The sequence below is a fragment of the Varroa jacobsoni genome, unplaced genomic scaffold (assembly GCF_002532875.2).
Source record: "Varroa jacobsoni isolate VJ856 unplaced genomic scaffold, vjacob_1.0 contig02555, whole genome shotgun sequence".
In the NCBI taxonomy this organism is placed as follows: domain Eukaryota; kingdom Metazoa; phylum Arthropoda; class Arachnida; order Mesostigmata; family Varroidae; genus Varroa; species Varroa jacobsoni.
Genome location: NW_019214840.1, coordinates 1 through 23253, shown reverse-complemented (window position 1 = coordinate 23253; position 23253 = coordinate 1). Strand labels below are relative to the sequence as shown.

At 35.7% G+C, this 23253-nt stretch overlaps 2 protein-coding genes across 3 annotated transcripts in view; one reads left to right on the top strand and one right to left on the bottom strand.

Annotated features, from left to right (window-relative positions):
- LOC111272546 (2',5'-phosphodiesterase 12) overlaps window positions 1-23220 on the top strand; it is a gene marked incomplete at both ends in the record, with an annotated part of 50319 nt that extends 27099 nt beyond the window's left edge. The window contains 9 exon segments of the mRNA XM_022854060.1: window positions 13842-14042; window positions 14328-14511; window positions 15432-15567; window positions 16500-16711; window positions 19097-19236; window positions 19800-19939; window positions 20754-20882; window positions 21244-21410; window positions 23068-23220. Coding sequence (XP_022709795.1) covers window positions 13842-14042; window positions 14328-14511; window positions 15432-15567; window positions 16500-16711; window positions 19097-19236; window positions 19800-19939; window positions 20754-20882; window positions 21244-21410; window positions 23068-23220 — 1462 coding nt within the window.
- LOC111272545 (uncharacterized) lies at window positions 1661-7679 on the bottom strand. 2 transcript variants are annotated; one of them, XM_022854056.2, is made up of 4 exons: window positions 7617-7679; window positions 6543-6810; window positions 4985-5092; window positions 1661-4745 (listed from the first exon to the last, which is right to left on the bottom strand). In XM_022854056.2, the coding sequence occupies exons 2-4, from the start codon at window positions 6664-6666 to the stop codon at window positions 2860-2862; spliced, it is 2118 nt and encodes a 705-aa protein (XP_022709791.1). In that variant the 5' UTR covers window positions 6667-6810; window positions 7617-7679; the 3' UTR covers window positions 1661-2859. The 2 variants fall into 2 exon arrangements, with proteins under 2 accessions (XP_022709791.1, XP_022709794.1); XM_022854059.2 differs by having other exon boundaries at window positions 6543-6677; window positions 7617-7668.
- Window positions 23221-23253: the final 33 nt, after the last annotated feature.

Here is a 23253-nt window from a genome sequence, read left to right as displayed (position 1 = left end):
CAAGTACTGATTCGTTTCGTTTGAGCAGAAAAAAAACCTAAAAATTAAAAGTTCTTTCCTGTGCCTCATATTAACGTTAACAACATAATTGAACTCTTTCACAGCACGTATCAAAGAAAACGTAACAAGAAGAAACAGCTACTATCGTAACTAAAAACCCGCCAAAAATATCGGTGAAGACTGCAGTCAAATTGTTCAATTTGAGGATGACGCCAACTGCCGGTACGGTATTTACAGTATTCAAGCTGTCTGGGAACAGTTAAGCACTCGAGATTTAACAATGATAGACGGAGTTGGACCTGTACTCCTAAAATGGATATTCCGTCTTCCCATTTCTACCCGAAACCGCCTGGTGTATTTGTTGATCCATACCTCGTTCATTCATTCGTTAATTAATATTTGGCTAGCATTAAGTTAGCAGCGACAGACAATGATACTCAGAAACAAAAATAGTTGTCAGCAGAAGTAACCAGAAGAAGTCTCATCTGGCTTGCAAAGCAAAAGAATCCCGCAAGCTAGATTACAGATGGAACATATACTGCAAACATATTTATATTAGTAAATACTATAAAACGAGTTGCAGTATTATTTTGGGCAATCAGCCAAGTTCAATAAGTAAATCAGCTTGTTAGGTCAAATATTTAGTTTTTTAAAGTAAGGTGAAAGTCTTAACAACGTCAGCAAGCGCCCGCACATATCTTTTCTACTTTTATTTGATCTGTTTATTTATCCAAACTAAGTAAAAACAGACAGAATTGATGCATATAAACCTGATATTATTTTTAACAATCTTGTGACAGACTTTCACGCAAGATTACACTAGAAGATGATTATAATAAATGTTATAATTATGCTAAATAAAAGTGTAAGCAAAAAAATTACAACCCCTCTTCTGGATTGAATTTTACAAAAATAACATATAGGAAGTACTGAGTTACTTCCTGAAAAATTAGGAGCCGCTATCGACAGGATTTCTCAGGTAATTTACGAAAGAGACGTCCCATCAGTACGGTTGTGCTTTATGTTAATTCATTCTTTCGACCAGAGTAAGAATTTAGAGTGTTTAAGGTTTCAGTTGTTACACCTTTTTTTAAAAAGATCTCACCAGTAGAAATTAACAGCTATTATGGATGAACAAAAGGTTCTAGTCACTATACTTCAATATAAAATCTTTAATGTTAATAAGAAAATGAAGTCTGAGTGTATCAACTTTGGTTTTAATAGAGCAATTAAGAGAATAACCTGTTCAATTTTTTTTCAATGAAAAGTCTGAAAACTTTAAATATGGACGTGTCCTTTTTTAACACAATAGAAAGTCACCTGACCAATAAAAATTTCTTTTAAAGCAAATTTTTTGGACATTGCGACGTTGAAACTGCGTTATCCATATAAAAGAATAGCGACAGATTTGTAGATCATAGTGGGACACTTACACATCGGTACATTATATCTGAACAGTTAGTAAAGGACTGACACGACAAGATGACAAAATGCACACTACATCCAGAATTTATATAACGACCTAATGGATTGAATTAATCTAATCTGTAATAATTTGCGGTGACATGATTATAGTTCCGTCGTAAATAAGGTAATTAAATCTATTACGGGAAATGCTCATAATAGCTATCCATTATACAAATAAAATGAATGTTTCGACTTCTTCCTGTGGTACTGTTGTTAAGCATTTGCCTTTATTTGCAAATATTTCAATGAAGTAAAATCATAAAGCTCGAAACCTCTCTAATAGACAAGTAAACATCTTTGTGTGATTAAAGTGGACATGCAGCACAGCTATTTGCTATATCTAATTAATAACTATTAAAATGCTTACCTCCATCCTATCGACAACAATACAATAAAATCGCGATGTCCAAAACAGCTTCGTTTGTCTTTTACGTATGGCCCGAGGGCATCTACGTTGAAAACCACTGCGCCGGAGATACCTTAGAATCCCAAACAGCTTTGGTAATCCGGCAGCTTAAACACAGGGCTGAGAAATAAGGGAAAATGCAAGGAAAGTCATTTTTAATCATTTGGAAGTCGGTGGCTCCCGGGGACGGAAGGACCACTGACCACCAAAACGGGACTTCCTGTATATGGCTCACTTGACCGCTCTTGAGACGCACGTTTACTCCGGGCTATTGATATTACCAACTATGGTGCCGTTACGAACGGCTACGAGAGGAACACATCATCATAAATTCGTCATTTCAATTTGTCACAATAGTACAATAGGGTTCCATAGGTAGCGCAACTAAACTGATTTAAATTCAAGCATTAAAGTGCTATCACAATTGTTCCTGCATACAAGGTTGAAACTGTTCGTTAACATTTTGTACATAAAAAGCAACGAGGAACACTCTTCAAATAACATTACATAACCACAATTAATAAAGAACTGGTCCTTGAAAAGTTACTATGAATAAACTCTAATTCACATAAAACTTATGTAAAATAATTCAGGCGGACCTTTTGGTTTTGTCTGGTCACCAAAGTAGCTTTCGCAATTATCTACGTATTTGCACTATCGTACCTTTTCTATCCCGATTTATACATCACTTCGACACTTCTCTAGTTCGAACAATGGTGGCTTCAAATTAGTAAAAAAATAATATTCGTGTTAGCCTTTATTTAATACATCCAATATTATACTATTGGTTAGAAATGAATAAAGAACTCAGGAATATTAGACTGGCGTCTGTCTTCACAGAGCTAAATTGGCGAAAGCAAAACCATGAGTAAACCTAGTTAAGTTTAGGGAAAGCTTTTGCAAGAGCGGACCAAATCTCAAGAAACCGCGGAGACTTTAAGGATCAGCTTCTGCTTTGTGCTTCATTTATTTTTTAATGGATAGCTTTATTTGCAAATAAGGTTTCCATAATATGCCGTTATTGTTTTGATTTTTTTATTTAGCAAATTCTGCTCCACTTCAACTCTGCCTAATTCGCATAATTGTTCTAGATTTGTGTTCCGGGGCACTATAAATGCCAGATTTGGTGACAAAGCCTGATAAACGCGAAAGATTTCTCTAAATTTAACACACATATCGTCAAGTTTAAATGTGCCCTTGTTTTTATATTCCGGACCTCCCCAAGGCGGACTCATGAAAATTGCATCGGGTGCTACTCGCGGTACGAAGTGTTCCATATTTGCAACAACAAACTCAACCTTTCGATCGACCCCATACACTTTTGCGTTATTTTTAGCCATTGCGATCCTATTTACGTCAATATCAACAGCAAGTACAATTGGTGAGCGCACGGCTAACTGAATTGTGTTACCTCCAACGCCACAAAATCCATCCATGGTCAGCATACTTTTCCTCCTGCCACGAGGACACAATCTGTTTGCTATGTGTTCCGCAATCTTCTCTGGCGTAACGCTAAACCATCCCTCGTAATCCATTTGGATCCCATCATCAAATTTACGAAATAATCGATAACGTTGGCCCCAATACTTGGCGATTCTAGCATCTTTCGGAGCATCCTCAAGTGCGTCAGCACTAATACCATTGGGATCCTTCTCGTGGTTATGGCTCTCCTTCTTTATTTTTTTAAGCTTATGGTTTTTAACGAAACGTTGTTGAATGCTACAAAAGCCCTCCGACATAGACACTCCAAAATCACTCAAGGATAACGGTCTTTTATTGCTTGAAGTTTTACTCTCTTCTTTTCCTGAACCCTGCACTCCGGTTTCTGAATCTCCCTGACTAATCATCGATATATTTTGCTCATCTGTACCAGATCCGATAGTACCCTGCTTGATGGGTCCCGCCTTCGAATCCATTGATATGTTTTGTTCATTTGTATCGAATCTCGCAGAACTGGTTTCTGAATTTCGCTTCTCCATGTATCCCTCATTCGATTTCGTCAACATATATTGTGCATTGGTACCTAATCCCCTAAGTTCTTCTTGAGGCACAAGTTTATTCATGAGCGCATAGTATAAGTCAGTAGCCAATTGCACCCATAGTTTTTCCCATTCTCCGGAGTAGAGGTTATAATTGTCAGTCGACGATAGCTTATTCTCATCCGTGTCCAAACCGACGCCGTCATCACGGCTTTGACCAGCCACCCCTAGTTCAGTTGTTGTAGGATGCGTCATGTACTCTCCATACCGCTGCCGCCACTCTTCTTCAACGATTTGCTGCCAATTGGTTGACCAGTATTCTTTGAACTCGTCAAATTTCAATGATCCAGGTATGGGAACTTGAGCAGCAGTAATTGTGTCAGTCAGTAGTGTGGGGCTACCGCATGCTTCATCACGTACAATCAACTCCATGCTTTCTGGACGTGATGACCTCGAGAGGCTCATACGTTCCGTTGACGAACTTAGATCCGCGAGTTCCTTATCATAGTCTTTTTCCACCATTTGGCTATCCAGTTCGGCCACGATGGCCTCGTCACTTAGCCGACTGAACGTCTTTGCATGACCAAAACTAAGAGGGAGCCCAAGTTCTAGCATGTTTTGTTGTTCAGGAGATAGAGCTACAGGAAGGTGGTCACATGTCCAATCAGGCTCACAGTCCATGTGGTATGACCGTGTTAACACAAATTCATTTGTCGACGTCTGACCTTTGAGAAGCTTGTGCCACACGTCGGTGTCGTGAATTCCACAGGCAAACCCATCGGGTGTACAACGGCCATAGTGATTTTCATGGATTTCAGAGGGCTCTTGAAAATATACACGAATCTGTTGATCTTTAATGGTAACGGAAAATGAAGTACTTGCACAATAAGTGTCTGGAATGGGACATAATTATGAACATAAAATTAGGTGCTAAATGATCCATTTTAATACACTTTTTTGGATGCCATACAACTATCCTTGAAATCTTTTCAGGAATTAGTTTTCAAATACTTAATGACTTATAGAATTTCAATGAAAAGTATAATAATTGGTGTTATTTTATTATTCATATTAGATTTAAAATTGGGATTACCGAATATTAATAAAAAAAAGTTATTGCTTTTTAGCTCACCTGCAAATTGCTCTACGGTATAGATGTTGTTGTAGATTTCTTTGAATGTTCCCTCTTTTATGATCCCCTCCTCGATGAGAGCCTCCAGCGTTTGATGAGCTTGTTTACCTGGCAAATTGAAATAAATACGAATAAATATTTAACGAAATCTTGGACCTAGTTGAAACAAAATAGACTGTTATGAAGCAGCAAAATTTCAAAATACACTTAAGAAAAAGAGTTTTTTTAATTACCATGCTATAACAGATTTCAAATGTGTTAACCCCAGTGTACAACCAAGAATTGAAATCATGCGTGACTATTTAAAATGGTGGGATTGGGTGCACCAGGCGTTTATCATAAATGAAAGCCGAAAATACAGCGTCGCAATAATGCAGCAACATTGTCGTAATACTAATAAACACGTTATTATTTATTTAATATGGCAGTATGAAACAAGTATTATAAACGTTTACATAAACAAACAGTATTGCAGTGAATGGACATGTGTAAGAAAGGTATGGGGCTGCACTCGTCAGTGCATCACCAGTCTATTTTAAGTGAAGGAAGCGATAAGGATTTAATGTAAACAAACCTGGCAACTATAATGAAAGGAGATGTTACTCCCATTAATCGCCTGAGATAGGAGGAAAAAATGAAAGCAATAGAACATGTGTTCTACTTTGCAATCTAGTGCAAAAATCGTATTTGAAAGAATGTTGGGAGACGTTTAAAAAGTGTAAACTTTTATCTGTGCATTATATTTCAGTTACGAAAAATACTATACGTATAATTTCTTTCGTATGCTGAACGAACCAGTCACTAGAGCCAGCAGAGAATTTGAGTGAGGCAAAACGAAATGACGTTTCTGTACGGCATACTCTGCTAATGTCGCAGCTTTATCTTTATGAAGACCGTCGGCGAGAGTTTTTTTTGTTTCTTTTATACATTAAGCTCTACAGTCATGATAATAATTGGTACACCAGGTGCTTTGCTTTCAAGTGCTTCGGTGTCTTTTAATTTCACGTGGAAAAAAACATAGGATTTTTTAGCTTCAGACTGTAGCGAAGGGTTGACGCCACATGCGTCCCGGTTTAAATCCGTAAGGTCATATATATGATCTAATTCAACCTTTGTACCTACGAGTTTACTAATGAACTTGGTAAGTATCAATGTAGCATTTTAGTCTTCTTTATTGTAGCGTTATTTACTTATAATTACAATGAATCTAAATTACTCGTCACCTATACTTGGCAAAGATGAAACAAGATGTGGAACAGATATTAGTAAGTATTAGGAATACATACGAACACTTAGTAGTGTAAATAATGTCGTTTAGTAGTCGACTCTTTTCTGACTAGGAACAATTAACTAAACACTCAAAATAAGTTTGTCAATAGGTCACACAATTAACTGAGTAAGTTAGTCTTGGAAACTGTAAAGCTGGAAGATTTTTCAGCTTGATACTTTAATTCAGGGATTTTTGCTTAATTATTTATTTTTATTTAACATACGACGTCGTTCTACTATGCTTTGCTTATCTTCCATTGCTAACTTCAAAACAATGAAGATCACTCACCGGCACAATTGAGCACCATGAGACACATCCCCTCAGCTGCCTCTTCGATTTTTGGGAGAACGATTCGACGACTAACCAATACGCGGTCGCAACGAGCGGCTCCGCGTAATATTTCTACCATCATTACGCAAAACGCTGCAACGATTATGTGCTTAAAAACGGTGTAGTTTCCGTCAAATGAGTTCGTCGTTTTGCTCCCTCGCGAAAGTCGCGCTTTGCAAAATAGTGAGACACACTGTTCACAAACAAGCAGACGACTTTTCTGCACCTGGCCGGTCTCAGATTGTGTAAGAAACAGACATGAATCACATCGTGTATATATGTATATATATATATATATATATACAAGGACGATCAGACTTGCACGTGGCCATTGATATTGTTCGCGACACGAACGTTTAATACGCTCATCATATGGTACTTAAGCTTTATCTTCGTTTATATTAAGTGTCCTAAACTAATAAACATTTTATGCCTACAGTAGAAAACTACGAGTCTACATGACAGTTAAAGAGGCTATTAATATTTATCTACTGATAGCAATGGTTATATACTTTCGATAATATACCCAATTAATAATTTATTACTGACGTAAATAATCCATCATAAATATTTCAATTGTCTAAAGTCTTCCTCAGAACTCTCGAGCGCAAGTCAAAAGCAAATACGATCTGGGTAAATCCGACATAACTAACTATCGAAAAGATTAGCAGACCTAACATTTAGATTTTTAAGTGAACGAAAAGAACAAATTAGACGAACGTGTATAGAGCCATATGTTGCTGATAAAATTTTCACTTATATTAAAAGGAAACGTACCATAGATTAGTCGCAAGCACCACTACTACTGTTGTTCCAATAGATAATTAATACAAGTCCTGCCATTTACGCTAACAGAAATTAGGTAAACATCCAGATTTTAACTTGTTTGGATATTTTAACAATGTGACTTCTTTATAACAAAAATGATCACCCGCTATAGGGGCTTACATTTACAATGAACTCCAGCTTTCTCTTCGTTAACGCGCAGATTATTACGGACTTAAAAGGTTACTCATTTTTTACATGGCTCACCTTTTCAAATCCATTATTTAATTTACTAATGAGCGACTGTGATCGTTTTTAATACTAAAAAAAATTATGCTAGCAAGCTTCTGTTTGCTAATAAAAGCAGACGGGTATTATAAAGCGGCTAATTTCAAAGACACTCGGGTGCGTTCGTCTGGGATGTTTCGTTCTCGTCTGACACCAGGCTATAGAGTAAGACCCAGACAAATATCCACGAACAAACAAATCTATGCAGCTCATTCATCAATTATTTTCAGTCCTTGTTATTATTGGTGTTGTTGTGGCAATGGTTCAACGTATGGAATGCGCGAAAGCTGGTTGTCCGACTGATGCTGCTATAGTCGATTAAAATGATCAGATGGCGAACGAAGGTTCCGAGGAAGTTCTTTAAATGTATCGAATTTGATTTCTAATTACCTGATTGGCAGGGAGTTAAAACTAAGATATTATTTAATAATTGTGTGAAGCACATTGACTCGCGTGCGTATAGTAGTGAGATTGGTTTTCGTTCATTGTGTATGTAATGTGCGGGAACTGATTCCAATTACGGTGTTTTACCTCGCGATGGTTCTTCTGAATTTTACTCGAACATTATCTACTCGTGAGCTGTAAGTGAAACGCGCATTTATCAAAGGCACTGATATGCGGACGATGCATTATGTGTCATAAAATAGAATTAATACCGGCGACACTCCTTCTTTATTATCTTCTTGACAGGCAATTATTGAGTTTTATTTGCCCATTAACACAAAAAGTTGTACCACGCGTTTCTTAATAAACAATAAGTGAAGTTTAAAAACCAAGAAACATCAACCCCGTGGAAGCCAGTAATGCTGATTGAATTGGAGAAGATGTAGTGAAGTATTCACTATTAAAGTTTATATTTAGAGTTAGAGGCTACGTTGATCCATACAGGTAAATATTTGGAACTGACGGAAGATTGGAAAAACTAATAACTGAATAATAGAAATCTTGTTGTGGGTACGTATAAGCATTTATTTGGGAACAATCTAATAGAAACCAATTGCTGGTTCCAATTTGAGCGTTAACAAATGATTGCTATAGTAAAAACCGTGCCATTTTATAGGTGTGTTTTAAGAAAAACTGAAATAAATCAAGCGAAAGCCACAGACGAAGAAGTAAAGGCTTGTACGCCAATGGTGCTTAGACGTGAGGTTCAGTAATTTATTGCTAATTATATATCATTAAAAAAATCGATCATTTCTGTACGTATACATTACCCCCAGGTCTGATTTTATTTTAAGTTATTTTAAGATTGTTTTCTATGCAGATTTACAAGTTTACAGGGCTTTTATTCTGTTATTATTGATTCACCTGTCGATTTTTTAAGAGTATGTTTACGTACTCTTGGACTTGGATGGAGGTAGATTTTCGAAACACAAATACCGATAAGATAGTTATTGCCGTGCCATAAGGGGCGAACCTGCATATATTAAATTGTTTATCAGGTTTAACACAATTTGGAATGCGATAATAAAAAAGTATCGTCGTCACACATATAGCCAAGTCACAATTCTTTTGCTCATCAATGCCGTATCATTATGAATATACGTTTACTTTTAATCTACTTGAAAAAATCAGATGCTATTGTGGCTAATACCGTCTTTTACAACTACATTCCTGCACAGACTAACGACCATAAGTAGAAATGCCGAGGGCTCTTGAAGTAAAGGCTACTTACGAGAGTTAGTGCCTGCCCTTCTGTAGAGTAGACGGTCCAAAGTTCGAAATTTAAACACTTTTGTTGCGTCAATTAGAAAACTAAGGATAGTGTAGTATGTAAAAATAAGGCAAGAAGCAATTCATCTTAGGGCATAAAACACTGTATATGAAACCAAGAGAAGCACCGTTTTAGTGTGTTCAAATTTTCGATATATACATATGATATATAAGCTCCGTTCGAGCCATTGGTCCGGACCGAAAAAATTCCGGCTTCGCAATTCATTTAGTCTAGTATTTAAAAAAAAAGGTTTTTGAGTTTTGCTTTTAGAATTTGTTCATGTACGCGCAAACTGCTACTACAAGAGTGAAGCAACAGAAGGCAAACGCATTGCGCTTCTCCATGGCCTTCGAGTTTTTTAAAAAAAAAAGTGTCGGGACACCTTCAGAAAAGTTCAAGTAATTCGTTAACTAGGAGCCCCAGACTGGAGAACAACAAAATCATTTTTATAAGGCAACTGATTTGTTTCTTATGATAGAATATATAAAACTATATCGTTTACTAAAACCCTTATAGATTTGATTACTTCTTAGATTAGGCGTTAGCTAAAATCAAGTAGAGTGCCCTGTTGTACATTTCAATGTGTTCTGAGAATAATGGAAGGACAAGTAACCGCATCAGTTATATAGTTATAAGCGGGAGCTATGTTTTTTTAATCTGTGCACTTTTGACTTGAGAATGTACGTGCTCTTTTTATGATGCCAATAAACGGTACCGTCGACAGAGCCTTATAGCATTTCATAAGAACGATGGTTCACAGTTGCACTACATTCTAAAATGATTCATGTATTTGAAGTGTTTTACATTTTGTGGAGGGTAGCGATTCTGAAATTATAAAGCGCATTACAACAGAGAAACGCGGACCTTTTGAAGAACGTCAGGCAGATTGCTTATATCATAGCTGATTATAATCCGGTAAGAGCGGTTCGCTAGATAAGAACAATACAAGTTTAGGGTACTGTCATGAGTATTCAGATATTTCATAATTTCTAGCAACAGATTATGAGCTACTCTATACAAAACGCATTCATAAACAATATATATATAGTAGAAAAGTGCACGTGCACTTATATACGTTTTCAGTCTTGACACATCCCTAACAGTTGTATACAGGTGAAGGAGTGTGCAATAAAACCGTATTTTGTGAAAGTGGGATTGACAGATTGTGGAAACGCTGCTTAAAGTGTGTATTTGCCAAATTCAGCATATTGCATTATCTGAGACTACGACGATTCGTTGAAGATTTCACTGGGCTTGACTGTGATTGATGGTCCCATAGCGTCCTATAGCGTGGGTTAGCTTACGCAAAGTGATGTTTACAAGTGAAATTTCTTTATGCGTATCTCTTAACTGAGGATCAAAATCACCGCTTTCCATCATACCCTTGAATTTCGTACGACCATAAAAAGTACGACCACCGACCTGGTGCTCAGCTGCTATCATAAATAGCTAGGAGTAATTGTCCCATGAGCACGCTTTTTGTTATACTTCCGCTGAGACTGAGCCGAGTCATGCTATATTACTACTCCAATTTGTTCCAATTTTTTAAAAATTTCCAAAAACAGGAAGGGGTGCCGTCGCCGTTGTGAGTAAACTTTTCAGCTATTGGGGATATTTTTTATTGATAGAGATTGAAAAAGGAGGACGAAAGAAGCGAGTCTCACGAAATGCTGGTTACGTTCCGCGGGGGTTAATAGTAGTTCATTGCTAGTGATATGATGCAGTTGTGCGCGTTATGTGCGTAAATTATCCGTGCAATTGCCGTTTAGTATTACGCAGGTGTACAGTCAGAAACTATCGAAACAGCTTTCTAATTACTTCCACGTTCGTTCTCGCACTATTGAAACCAACATGGCCATGCAACGCGCCCCCTGCTTGAATTTCGGACGAATTCGTTTGCTGATCGGAGATTGACCCTTGTCCGGCAGCTGCTTTAAATCTTACGACAGATAAATCTATGCTATGTTTTATTGTTTACATGACTGACCTTTTACATGACGAACACGAATCGTTGGTCGAAGAAGTTTCGCCCTAAGGTTTTTCAGACAAGTGGCAAATTTGTTTTGATGGTCTGGTTGACCTATATTTTTTACTTAACGCACATCGGACTTCAGTGTGGGGGCTAACATCTCTAGCAGTTGAAACCAATTGAAGAAAAAACGTTTGTTTCACTTATTAGCTGCACAAATCAGGTTTAAAACTATTCCAGTACTTATCGGTAATGCCAAGAGCGTGAGCCACTATTTTTACTTGTGACCAGTAATAGCGAATGTTGCTCTCGAGAACTGCTTTAAGCAATCATTATTGCCATAAGGATTAAAACAATGTTTTGTCATGGCCATTGAGACGCGACAACGCACCTTTTGAACTGATCGTTACACAGTTGTTGAGTGACAAAATTACTCGAATATGAGCGAAAACATATATAGGGCTCAGCTCTGAAGAGATAATATGTTATGCACCATGTACTTAGGACAGCGTGCGTAGCTATTTCAGCCACATCGGCAATATACTCGAGGAAAGCGTTCTTTGCAGCGCGCATCCAGGCCTAATCCGGACCATGTAAATTCCCAACATTAAACCAAGTGACGTATGGTGCTGATTCATATATAGAGTTCTGCATGCAAATAATGATTTTGTAACATTTGCTCTTAAAAAGATAATTTTGCGATCCAAATAAAAATATTCTTATACCATGAGAACATTTGGGAATTACTGCCCGTTTGTAAGGCTAAAATATGTCGTACTCGTATATTGGTAGATAGAAAGAAACATTCAGGTTTTAAGTATATTCAGTTGAGTACCGTGTTTGTACTGCAAAGCCACTGCTCAAATATTCAATTCAATCTTTATAATCAAATTATAAAAATGCCAAGTTCAAATGTCTAGGCGCTTTCGTGTAACACAACTGTGTGCCAGTGCGTGATATATTACACTGCCATATTGTATGTCGCCACTTTTTAAAATTATTTCTGTTTCATAATGTATCATAATGGTTACAAAGTAGAGTGCTCTATTGATATGTAAACTGATGTTAAGTTTTTGGAATTTATTTCCATTCCCTTTGTACGCATGCAATTTTTACAGCTTTTTGAAATGCTAGTATTAGATATAATAATTGTAAGTTTTCATTATCTTAGTAGAGTGATATCTAACATACCGTGGCAGACGTTTGTCTCAGATTTAAAATAGAAGATCATATTATTATTGCAAAATTGATCTGCCAACACTTCAGATTTCGACAATAATATTGATAACAAAATTAACAGTGCACGATGGATAACATCTTCATGATGATACTGAAATAATGACTTACGCATTTTAGATTCAATTAAGACTTTTTTTTTTATTTATTACCTCCATTATCCAACGATATTAAGTAATGCTTAACGGCTCAAATACCAAACACGTAAAAATATACCACCAAAAAAGGTATTACCCCACTAGCGTCTACAGCAATATTCGCATAGTGCTTAAGTCGAGTCATTTTAAAAGTTCTACCCTACAGGCAAAGTTGTGTTGCTGTTTATTCTGTTCTTGTGGAAATTGCAGCAGGCTAAAGGTTTTCCGTAAAACGCATGCAGTTCGAAAAATATGCCCACTTATCTCGTTAGTAGCTAACTTGCGTAGAACCTTTATTATGAAAAATAAGCGTATAACTTAGTTATTTAAGCTGCAATACTCCAGATATTGTAGATTCTTGTCTTGGAGAATATGTGGCGGGCATAGCCATGTTTGTTAGATTACATGTACGATTTTAATATATACGAGATAATATATATATACAAAAAGATGTGACAGGCTTCAAGCTAACAATTGCCTTCCCAAGGGGAACAGACCACTCATAATTCTCTTAATCTACCATTATTAAGAAATTAGCTAAACAAAGAAAATACATTTCTTCAAAGTAACTAGAATCTTTAGTTATAGTCGCCTTTAAAAACGTGAAAGTTCATATCTGATTCTCTTTGTGCGTAAATAGCGTGAGATAAAACAATGCATTTCGTGTGATTTCGTGAACATTTCTGAAACATTATAGGATGCTTATTTCCTATTTTCTGGTCATTTTGAGATAATTAGACCCTGAATTAATGCCATGTTTCATAATGTTCAGTTTTTGAAATTTTTTTTTCTGTTCGTAGCATTTGTTTGCTTAGCGTTACAATCGAAACATTTTAAAGTAGGTGATATAACGTAAAGCAACTTAGTAGAATCGATTGCAGTTGTGTAAAGAAATGTGGGTTTAGGTTCGCACTTTTCTAGTTCTAGGACTCCTTTTTAGATATGTGTAGCTTTTGTTCTCCTGAACATAAGGACTGGTATAATTTATCTCTATGTATTCTTGTAACGATTGCCAAATTTCCTACGTTAGTTCAATAGTGCAATTTTTCTATATATAACTTTAACAAACTTCTACTGTAAGAAACCTCAGCTGTTTTCTTAATGGAACAAATAAATAATTAATTGTTATTAGTTTTCTGCTCCCTTAGTGTTCAACGTTTTACGACCTGGAATAAACATCGTACTATCATGATGTGCGCTAAGCGACAAGCGCGGATGGCGTTTGTGAAGTTGGACAACGAAAAAAATCGGCTTTCTCTTTCGTTTAAGTACGAAAGTGATTTCGTGGCAGATCGTTTGTTTACTATAAACCGTGGACAGGAAGAGCCGATAGAAACGTCTTTAACCAGGTAGGACCGTTTGACCAACGGTCAGGTAACATTTTTTTAATTTTTTAATTGTTCAGCACATTCGTGTGTTAAAAGCAGTAAGAAGAGCTACAAATAATTTGTTTATTGCAGTACGCGACGTTTAAAACAATGAGTACAGTAAAGAACCCACAAGAATTCAACATCTATTACTTTCTAAGCTTACCAAAATTCTACTTGTTGGTAATAAAACATAATGATTCGATGACTCACACTAATTTCTGGAGATGTTGGCGAAATAATTTGCTTAAACCTATTTGATTGCAGGTTGCAAATGAATATCACAGGCATCGCTATGAAGAAATTTCGCAAGCAGAAACAGAAACCACGTGCACAGGAAAATATATCAAACAGTAATGACGCTAATAAGGGTTGTTCATCTAACGAGAACACAAATAATGGGGAAGATAAATTAAAGCCTTCGATCACTATCGAAGATCTCAATGGAACGGTAATAGTATTCTTTATTTCTTATCAACCACATTAATCACTGTGAATTTTCTAAAATTAAATGTGTTAAATGAAAGTGATAACCTTGTTTTACTCTCTTAGTTATGAAACAGCACATGCTAATTTTGTGCAATTTCACTGGACCTTTGAGAGATTTATGACAGAGAAAATTGTAGAACCCATATTGGTCCGTGTCATATCTATTAGATATACCACCTGTGATCACAGCCTGCATCGGGGGAACACTTTATATTTTATTTTTTTTTTTATAATAAAGCATACATTGGGTGTGGAGCAGACGATGGCAGTAATCTGCTCGTGCCTTTAAGGCATTAACCCGTAAGTGACCGCAAAAGACTTGACGGAGGCGCTGTGATTACTTAGTGGTGCCCGGAACCTTAATTTTCTACATATTAGTTCCCTTTAACTTTAATATAGCTTACCATATAACAGTGATATGTTTGCGTGTAAACCAAAGTATGCGAACCGGTACCAGACATACATCATTTTGTACTGAAGTCAGTCATCTAAAGTGGTAGATATCGACAACACCAGACGTAAAACTTTGAACAGTTTAAATGTAGATAAAACCAAAGCGCTGTATTATATTTATTGAAATCCTGTTGGAATAACGTAATACGAATGCTTCCGTGACAGTGTAATGGAGATGTGTTTCTTCTCTAAAGTTAAATACACGTAGTGGTCTAGGTTTGAAACCGGGCATATACACTCGTCATATTGAAAGTGACGGCTAATCAATTCTTAAGCAATGCCTAACGATTTTAATCTTGGACGTGAAAGAAGCTTAAAAAAGAACAAACTAACTATCGTTGCCCGTAAACCAAGTTCAACAAAGAACAAAGTTTGGTTATCTTACTGAATGTAGAGCTTTTGTTTGTCCTATCTTGTGATTGGTACTAGATTATAGAACCGTTTATTAACAATCGGGAAGCATTCCGTACCGGACACGTTCTCAACATCGATGGTAAAAGGTTTCCGATTGTCGTTGATGCCCCTACTGTGGTACGCATAAGTCTGCCAAAAATTATGATGACAGGTTTGTAAAACACATTACTATTAAGTCCATTTCGAAAATGCATTTCGAGATACCAGAAATGCCTCGAATGAATCCTGAATCAATAATGTTTGTATATGTAGGTAATTCCTGAGTAAAAGAATATTAATCTCATATTTAATAACCTAATAAAATATAGTAAAATATTTTTTTTAAGAGGAAACCTAGAGTTAAAGACGCTTCATGGGTCACAACAAACAAGGAAAACACCATACTACAACATCTTTTTCTTTCTCGAGTTTTGCTGTATAGAAATGTTCACTCGTCTGCTATTATGAAGTCCATAATACGCGTCTTTAATGTACATAGATTTAAAGATCATGATCTAAAGATGTTAGATCTTACTTTTGATAATTGAGCAATAACTTGTTAGATTAACTGTACATACATGACTCATTCTTAGTATTACTGTTTAACGAAAGGCGGGTATCTTTTTTTCGCGCGGGAGTTCTAAATGTAAAAGTCTTTAACATAGAAATAACGGCGAGCGGCAATACATATAATAATATATTTTGATGATAATAATAACATAACAGCAGTTTTAGTAACAATAGTGATCCTTTAACAAGCGCCTTATCTCCTTTAGATTAGAGACTCGATATCTTTAAAATCTACTGACCACAACTGTAGACAAGATTTGGGTCTAGAACACTGTGATTACAAATAAAGGAGAGTAGAAAAACAATAACGTGTGTTCAAGCTATATTGTATCAGCACATTAGTTAGAGCGGATTAGTGCAATTATCTCATCGTGCAATAATGCCTGAATTAAGAAAAAATAAACTAGGCACTATCCATTTTCATGCGTGAATTATTCGTATAAATGAAACTAACTATTCGTATAGGATAAATGGAAATTAACTTCAGCCGAAGTTGCTTTTTCTTTGCATGCTAACACCGGCATACGATGGCAGGATTTCCGATTCAGGCCTATGTAACCTTAGAACACGCAAACCTTCCCGACTGCGTTTTCTCATGGTGGCGTAATTCAGTAAAAGGCGAGACATTCGCAGACTACGCAAAGGATGACATTGTCAAAGACAAATCGCAGACATGGCTTAGGATTCGTGGGGAATCTTCAAGAACATACAATGCTCGACCTGAGGACGTCGGACACAAGATTATGGTACATTCAAAAATCAATTATATTTGAACCTAGTTTTTGTATTATATGTTCGTAATTATTATAACTCTATAACGTTTGCTTGAGTCAACTGAATTTAATATATTTATAAGCATTGTGATAGGTTCTAGTATCCACTAGAAGTATCGGCCTCCATGGCTTCATCATAGAAAAATTACCTTCATTTTCTCTTCTTTTTTTAATCGAAAACTGAAGTACTTCTAAATATTTTGGTTCTAAATGAAATCTCTGAACTCGTGCCAAAAGTATCAAAAATGCAAAGATGAAAAAAGCAATAAAATTAAGAAATACAGAAAAACACAAAAAAGCGGAAAAAGTCAAAAAGGCTAACGATTATTATTTTGGGCTTGCATATGACCCGAGATACTTAAAATATGGTTCTTTGTGCCTGTAATGTATGCTGATTTAATAAACTCAATTAGTTAACGGAGCACTGACAAGAATTGAAAAGGTGTTCCTTTTCGCCTAAGAAATTTAGTAAACGTTTCTAAAATAAACAAAATTGTTAATATATAGGTACTGCAAAATTTTGTGCTTTGAAGAGGTAAATAGAAAGCTTTGTGAACGTAAAGTAAGTGTTTCAGGAATTGGTAGATAATGGCTAACAGTACAATAAGCGTTACAAAAGTACCGTGCGAAATGTTCTAGTTGGAAGGATACAGAAGACCGATGGCCTTATCTCAAAATTTTAATAAATAGTTCTGCACCTACTATTGGCCAACGAAACTGTTGTCGATCGATCTCAGCAGCAACGTCTAATAACATCTACCAATGGAAGTTGATTACTGAACATATTAATGAAGTACAGAGATGTATCCATCGACCTAAAGATGCAACTCTGTATATAAATGAAGTGGAAAAACAAGGGTGAGCATGTGAACATTAGGGATCTATTGCTATCTCATCTGCTTTCGGTACGATTATTAAAAAAAATATTCTGAGTTTAGTAGATCTTCTTTATTTAGATTCAGAGTAGATGTAAACCACCATTTACTCATCGTTTACTTAACCCTCGGAAAGCCTTTTATTCTATAGTTCCTACCATACTACGGCAAGAAAATTTTAAGCATAGATTTTTCCTGACAACGCATGCAACTTTATCCACTCGTCTATTAATCAGCTGAGATCGATAGTTGAGTAGCGGCCCTCTTTCCGTCTCAGTTAAGTTTAGAATATCCACCGACTGGTCTAACTTCTTTCATGTTATTCAAGTTATATTTTTTGTACGCGGTAATACTTTGATGCTTATTTATGTTAATTTTCACAGGATGATTAGATTTTTGTGACCTAGCCAATATGTTTAATGACCACTAATTCAATTTGTATTAATTCCACTATGTTTCAGGTAATGTGGCTTGCATTTACAATGAACCTATAAATACGATTAGGGGTTTGTTATAAGTAGCATAGCAATGATGAAATTACTACAATTAAGGATTAAAGTGACTGTAGCTATTATGGGAGGAGGCTTTAAACCAGAAATCTTATCTACTTCTCTATAACTTATTTTATTTTAACATTAATATCTGTTATGGTTTGGAGTACTTTGATTTAAATTCTGATAATTCTAAAATTCAAAGAGTTTCCAATTTATTTCCTTTACCTATCCTCCCGTGTAGTAGCCTTAATCTTCTATTCCTTCTATTCACCAAACACAGGGCTTGTATTCTTGCTTGTTTAATCTTTCAAACATATCTTTTTACTCTTGTCGATATCATAAAATCTTTGAATTATACTCGCAGTCGTTGTTTTTACCTCTTGTAGTTGGTTCTTTCTCATAAGAATATTGGCCGTATTTGTCTTGTATGGTGCTATTCTGTAAAGTAATCTTGCAACCTAAATACAGGTATTTTCAACTTTAAGTTCGCATTAAGAAAATACCTGTTGGGAGGATTTATCCAGAGCCGTTATGCGTTTTATTGATAGTTTTAACTGTGTTAGTTGATTGAGATAAGTTAAAACGTTCAAGTTTGGCTCCTAATCGCTCTTATATTTCTAAAACATAAACATTTAGAAGACAAAATTTATCAATTCAGTCAATTGTCATTATGTAATCAGGTTTACGATGTTCCAATTCGTAGTTTATGCTCCCAGTACATTTGACAACTGAGCAGTTATGAAGCTTCTGAGGTATAGTTTTGCAGACGGCCTAAACGAAGCTTTCCTCGTTGGCCTATGAAACGAAAAAAAGCTGAACGTGCTCGGATTAAGTGACGGTGCACGCTCTCTGTAAACCCATAACTGAGTAGATAGTAGTGATAACAAGAGCCGATAGAAAGTATAAGAAATCAATTTACTGTGAGATGAGCGAATATTCTTTAAGTTATTCTACACACATATGTGAAATGCTATCGTCGTTTCACAAAGGTCTATTGTGAACCCCGATGTGGACCGGTTGTCGGCGTTGAAGTTAGTGCAGTCTCTTCTTCAGTCGTTAATACCCCACCCGAGAGGTGCGCTTTTGAGGACCGACATCAACTTACCCCAGATATCTTACCGGACAATATGTAAGAGTCAATTTTATGAATATTTTGCCATGCACTAAGTTTTGGAGGTAATGTTTTGAGTATAGGACCATAAAATGGGCAGCTATATTAAACTTTGTTGTTGTTCTTGCTGCCATTGTCGTTAAGAGCGGCTGGATATTACAGAATGGTTATAATATGAGGCGGATCTACCTACTGTATTCTTGCATTTGTGTTGCCAGGTTTTCTTTTCTACTATGAGATTATAGTAAAACTGCATACTTTTTCATTTATTTTCTTAGTATAAAGACAAAAATAATATCTGAATATCAAAATATAATTACTCTGAGGCAAAAAGAAAAGCAGGAAAAGTGCTTGTTAACGCAAGCTTTTTCGTGCAAGGTCTTTCTAAAATGCAGTATAGCTAGAGCTGTATTAACCTAAAAAATATCACCTATAAAATATCTTGTAGAGTCTAAAAATTCCGCCTAAAATTCTATTATCAAAATTTCCTTTTGTGTGGACCCCTTCTCTTTCTGCGTACCCGCCTGAATCAGTACTTATTCAGTAGCTATTTTATAACTAAAATTATACTTCATATGCAGGTTCAGAGTTGTTTCGTACAACTTGCTGGCTGACGTTTACGCGCGCACAGAGTTTTCCAAGACTGTCCTATTCAATTATTGTCCGAGAGATGCATTAGATTTCGAATTTCGTAAACACCTTCTCATAAAAGAAATACTTGGTAAGTGGTTAAATAGTTATAATTAACCGAAAAACACATTTCCACATTAGTATTTAGATACTTATGATGACCGTGGGTTGCGTTAAGTCTTAAAGGAAGTCTAAAGACTGTCATCAGGCGCTTCAAAGTAACAGCAAGCTTTACTTGCATGTTAATGATAAACGTACCTAATTTATCCCTTGTATAAATTTTCACGTATTTTTACTTTTGCAAGTCCCTCGATTTTCTTGAAATTTCTTTGATTTTCATCTTCCAGAAGTACGGTTATGCATTGGTGGATGCGACTGCACTATACAGTAAATATGGAGACCCTAGAAAAACAACGTGTGTTACGTAGTTTAGTTGGAAAAGGTAGTGATATGTATAATATTGACAAAGGCTCTAAGGTTTTTGCAAAACACATAAAATGCACAAAAGAAAAACGAAATTCATTGCTGCTTCAATAGAAGTTTTTTTTAGAATAATTTAACAACTGTACATTTGGTATCATATTTTAACACCTACATGGAATTATCAGTGAAATTAAAAGCGGGAATAATTTAAAGACTGTCTGCGCGAATGCTTGCTTAAAAAGTATAGCTACTTGCAAAATTTATGCTAGGTTTTCCTAAATCGCTCTCAAACTAAGGTCATTGAAAGCTGAACACATTCATCGTGATAAGATTCTAATCGATACGAAAAGTATTTTAACTAAAACGTTTATTTAAAAAAAATATTGTTATGTTTTTGTGTACTGCCAGCAGCATAGAATGAAAAATATTATTACATAAACGAATCCTTTTATAAGACAAGCCTTTACTTTGGTTATTTGCAGGGTACAACGGGGATGTGTTGTGTTTACAAGAGGTGGATCGAGGCATGTTCAAACACGAGTTACAGCCCTGTCTTAGTCTGCAGGGATTTGACGGGATTTATTGCGAAAAAGGAGCTGAAGGCGCTGAAGGTAAGGTTGCGCAAGCAGTTAACACGGTATTAAAGATAATTTTCTATTTGTTCTTATTTCTCGACGGAAAACACTTAATTTGACTTCGAACGATATTAAGTTAGATTCGCTGCCTTTACTATTTTTATAACCACTGGTTCTATTAGCTTTTCGAACTCACAGTCGAATGATGGAAACCGTCGTACACAAGAATAAAAGAAGGAGGTGACCTTACTAAATAGTTGGCACTAACACAATAAAATTCCCTCATACAGTTAAATCCGAAACTTTATTCGAAGCTTAGAAATTAAAAACTCAAATCATAAGTAAACGTAGTCTAATATTTTTCTCTTGCTCTACTTTTTTTTTATATTTTATCCAGGTTGTGCGGTTTTCTATCGGAAATCCAAGTTTTCCTTAACAGAATCTAACCGAGACGTTTTGTCGGAAAAAATCGAAGAAAAAGAGTGTCTGGCTGATATACGCTGCGTAGTTGAGAAGAACCTAAAGCTCAAGGATCGTTTAAGAAACAGGAGTACGGTCCTTCAGGTACGAATTACTTAAAGTCAAAATTTCTACCATATTATTACATTTTAGTGAATAGCCCTTGTGTGTTATTATTAAATAAATTATCGCACTTTATTATTATTATTATTATTATTATTATTATTATCATAAAAGAGTCTACCCTTTCATAACCTGACCTGATTAGGGATTATATACAATTTGTTGTCACACAATGTTTAGGTATTTCACCCCCAAACAACTAAAAGAGAGGTCTACCGCAGTAGGAATGATTGTTATCTTGAATAGTTGACATCTTTGGGCCGTTGGGTTCTCTTACAGATGTTTAGTTCGTAAGACATTCATGAGTTCGGTGCAGATTGTTTCAAAAACTTGTCTTTTTGATAATATCTAAAGTAGTGCAATATATGCATAAATATTTAATGTAAAATTTCTCGTTTTGCAAAGGCGATACATTGGCACAAAAATTGATATTGTGTAAAAGTTAATATTTCGCTGAGATTTTAGTAACAACTGTAATGACAATGAAAATTTCCGTCACGCCGTTTGAAGTTATATTGATATAAAAAAAATATAAGTTGACAAATAACTGTTAAGTAAAATAAGTTTATGTAAGATAGTTACAATCAAAGTAACAGTGCCGATAATATATGCTATGAAACTAGAAGCGGTTTTTTTCTTTTAGAGGATACCTATACGTAATTATATACTAGTGGGTCGTGAGCAATAAAGGTACATACTTTTTTTTCTTAAACTAAATCATTTAAAGTTCACCATCTTTAAAATCATCGAGAATCACTAAGTTCTACAGAACTTTAAAAATTGATATCTTCCTGTCACACATTCGCGACACTTGTCCCCTTACCCCGGTTATTGCTAGGGTATTTATGAAACTCAGGATTTTTTATGGCATCCACAAACATAGAGTTCATTCAAAGTGTTGGTAGACTTTCCTTATAGGTCTAACCCTCACTTCCGACTCACAAATATTAACCTTATTGATAATTTCGCAAGTTAAAACCGCGTCAGCTTGATCATGCTTTGATCGAACAGTCGTCGTCTTGTGCGCGATTACGTCTCATGGATTCACATATTGTTATTGATTTTTTATACCTATGTTTTCTTTATACATATACGTAAACTATTCTAGTCCTTTAAAGAGTTCCACATAAAATCAGTAGGGATAGTTTTGTATCTCGCCTAATGACGACTGCTCGTCAAGACGCCTTAAGCGAATTATGAACCATTTTTAGGATTAAACGGCTCATAGTTTTCCACCCATTAAAGTACACTTTTAAGTACATGCAACTGATTTTCATGAATAGGTGGGTTAGTCAGCATTTTTACTAAATTAAATATTTCAATGGCAAATGGTTTTAGAAAATAATGGATTGTCTTCTAACGCTTCTTAAACCTCCTTGACGAGTTAGGAACAAATGTTTGAATAAGACAAACGCAACACTAAGTTGTGACAACGCAGTTACGCACGGATTGATAATAAAGCCTTCATTCTTCAAAATACATATGACTTGCCTAAATTTATCATGGGTCTTAATAGAGTGCACAATCTACTATTTATATTTGCGCACTAGCTGCAATTAATACTAGAAAAAATCGAATACATTCACATATCATATTTTGGTTCTGAGTGTTTCATTATAACATAATCGGTTCATTTCAGCGTGTATTGCTTCGCCATGTGGAGAGCAAACGTGAAATTTTGGTCTGCAACACGCACTTGTATTTTCATCCTGATGCAGACCACATTCGGCTTCTACAAGCATACATAAGTGTACGGCTTGCGGAAGAACAACTTCGGAAAGTAGATGAAAAGGTGTATTGTATCCCACGTATATTTTTATTAAAT

Coding starts and splice junctions, on each gene's coding strand:
- LOC111272545 (XM_022854056.2), bottom strand. CDS start 6,666: ATGATGGTAGAAATATTACGCGGAGCCGCTCGTTGCGACCGCGTATTG. Junction 5,093..6,542: donor CATGGTGCTCAATTGTGCCG/GTGAGTGATCTT, acceptor TCAATTTGCCAG/GTAAACAAGCTCATCAAACG. Junction 4,746..4,984: donor TACCGTAGAGCAATTTGCAG/GTGAGCTAAAAA, acceptor GTCCCATTCCAG/ACACTTATTGTGCAAGTACT.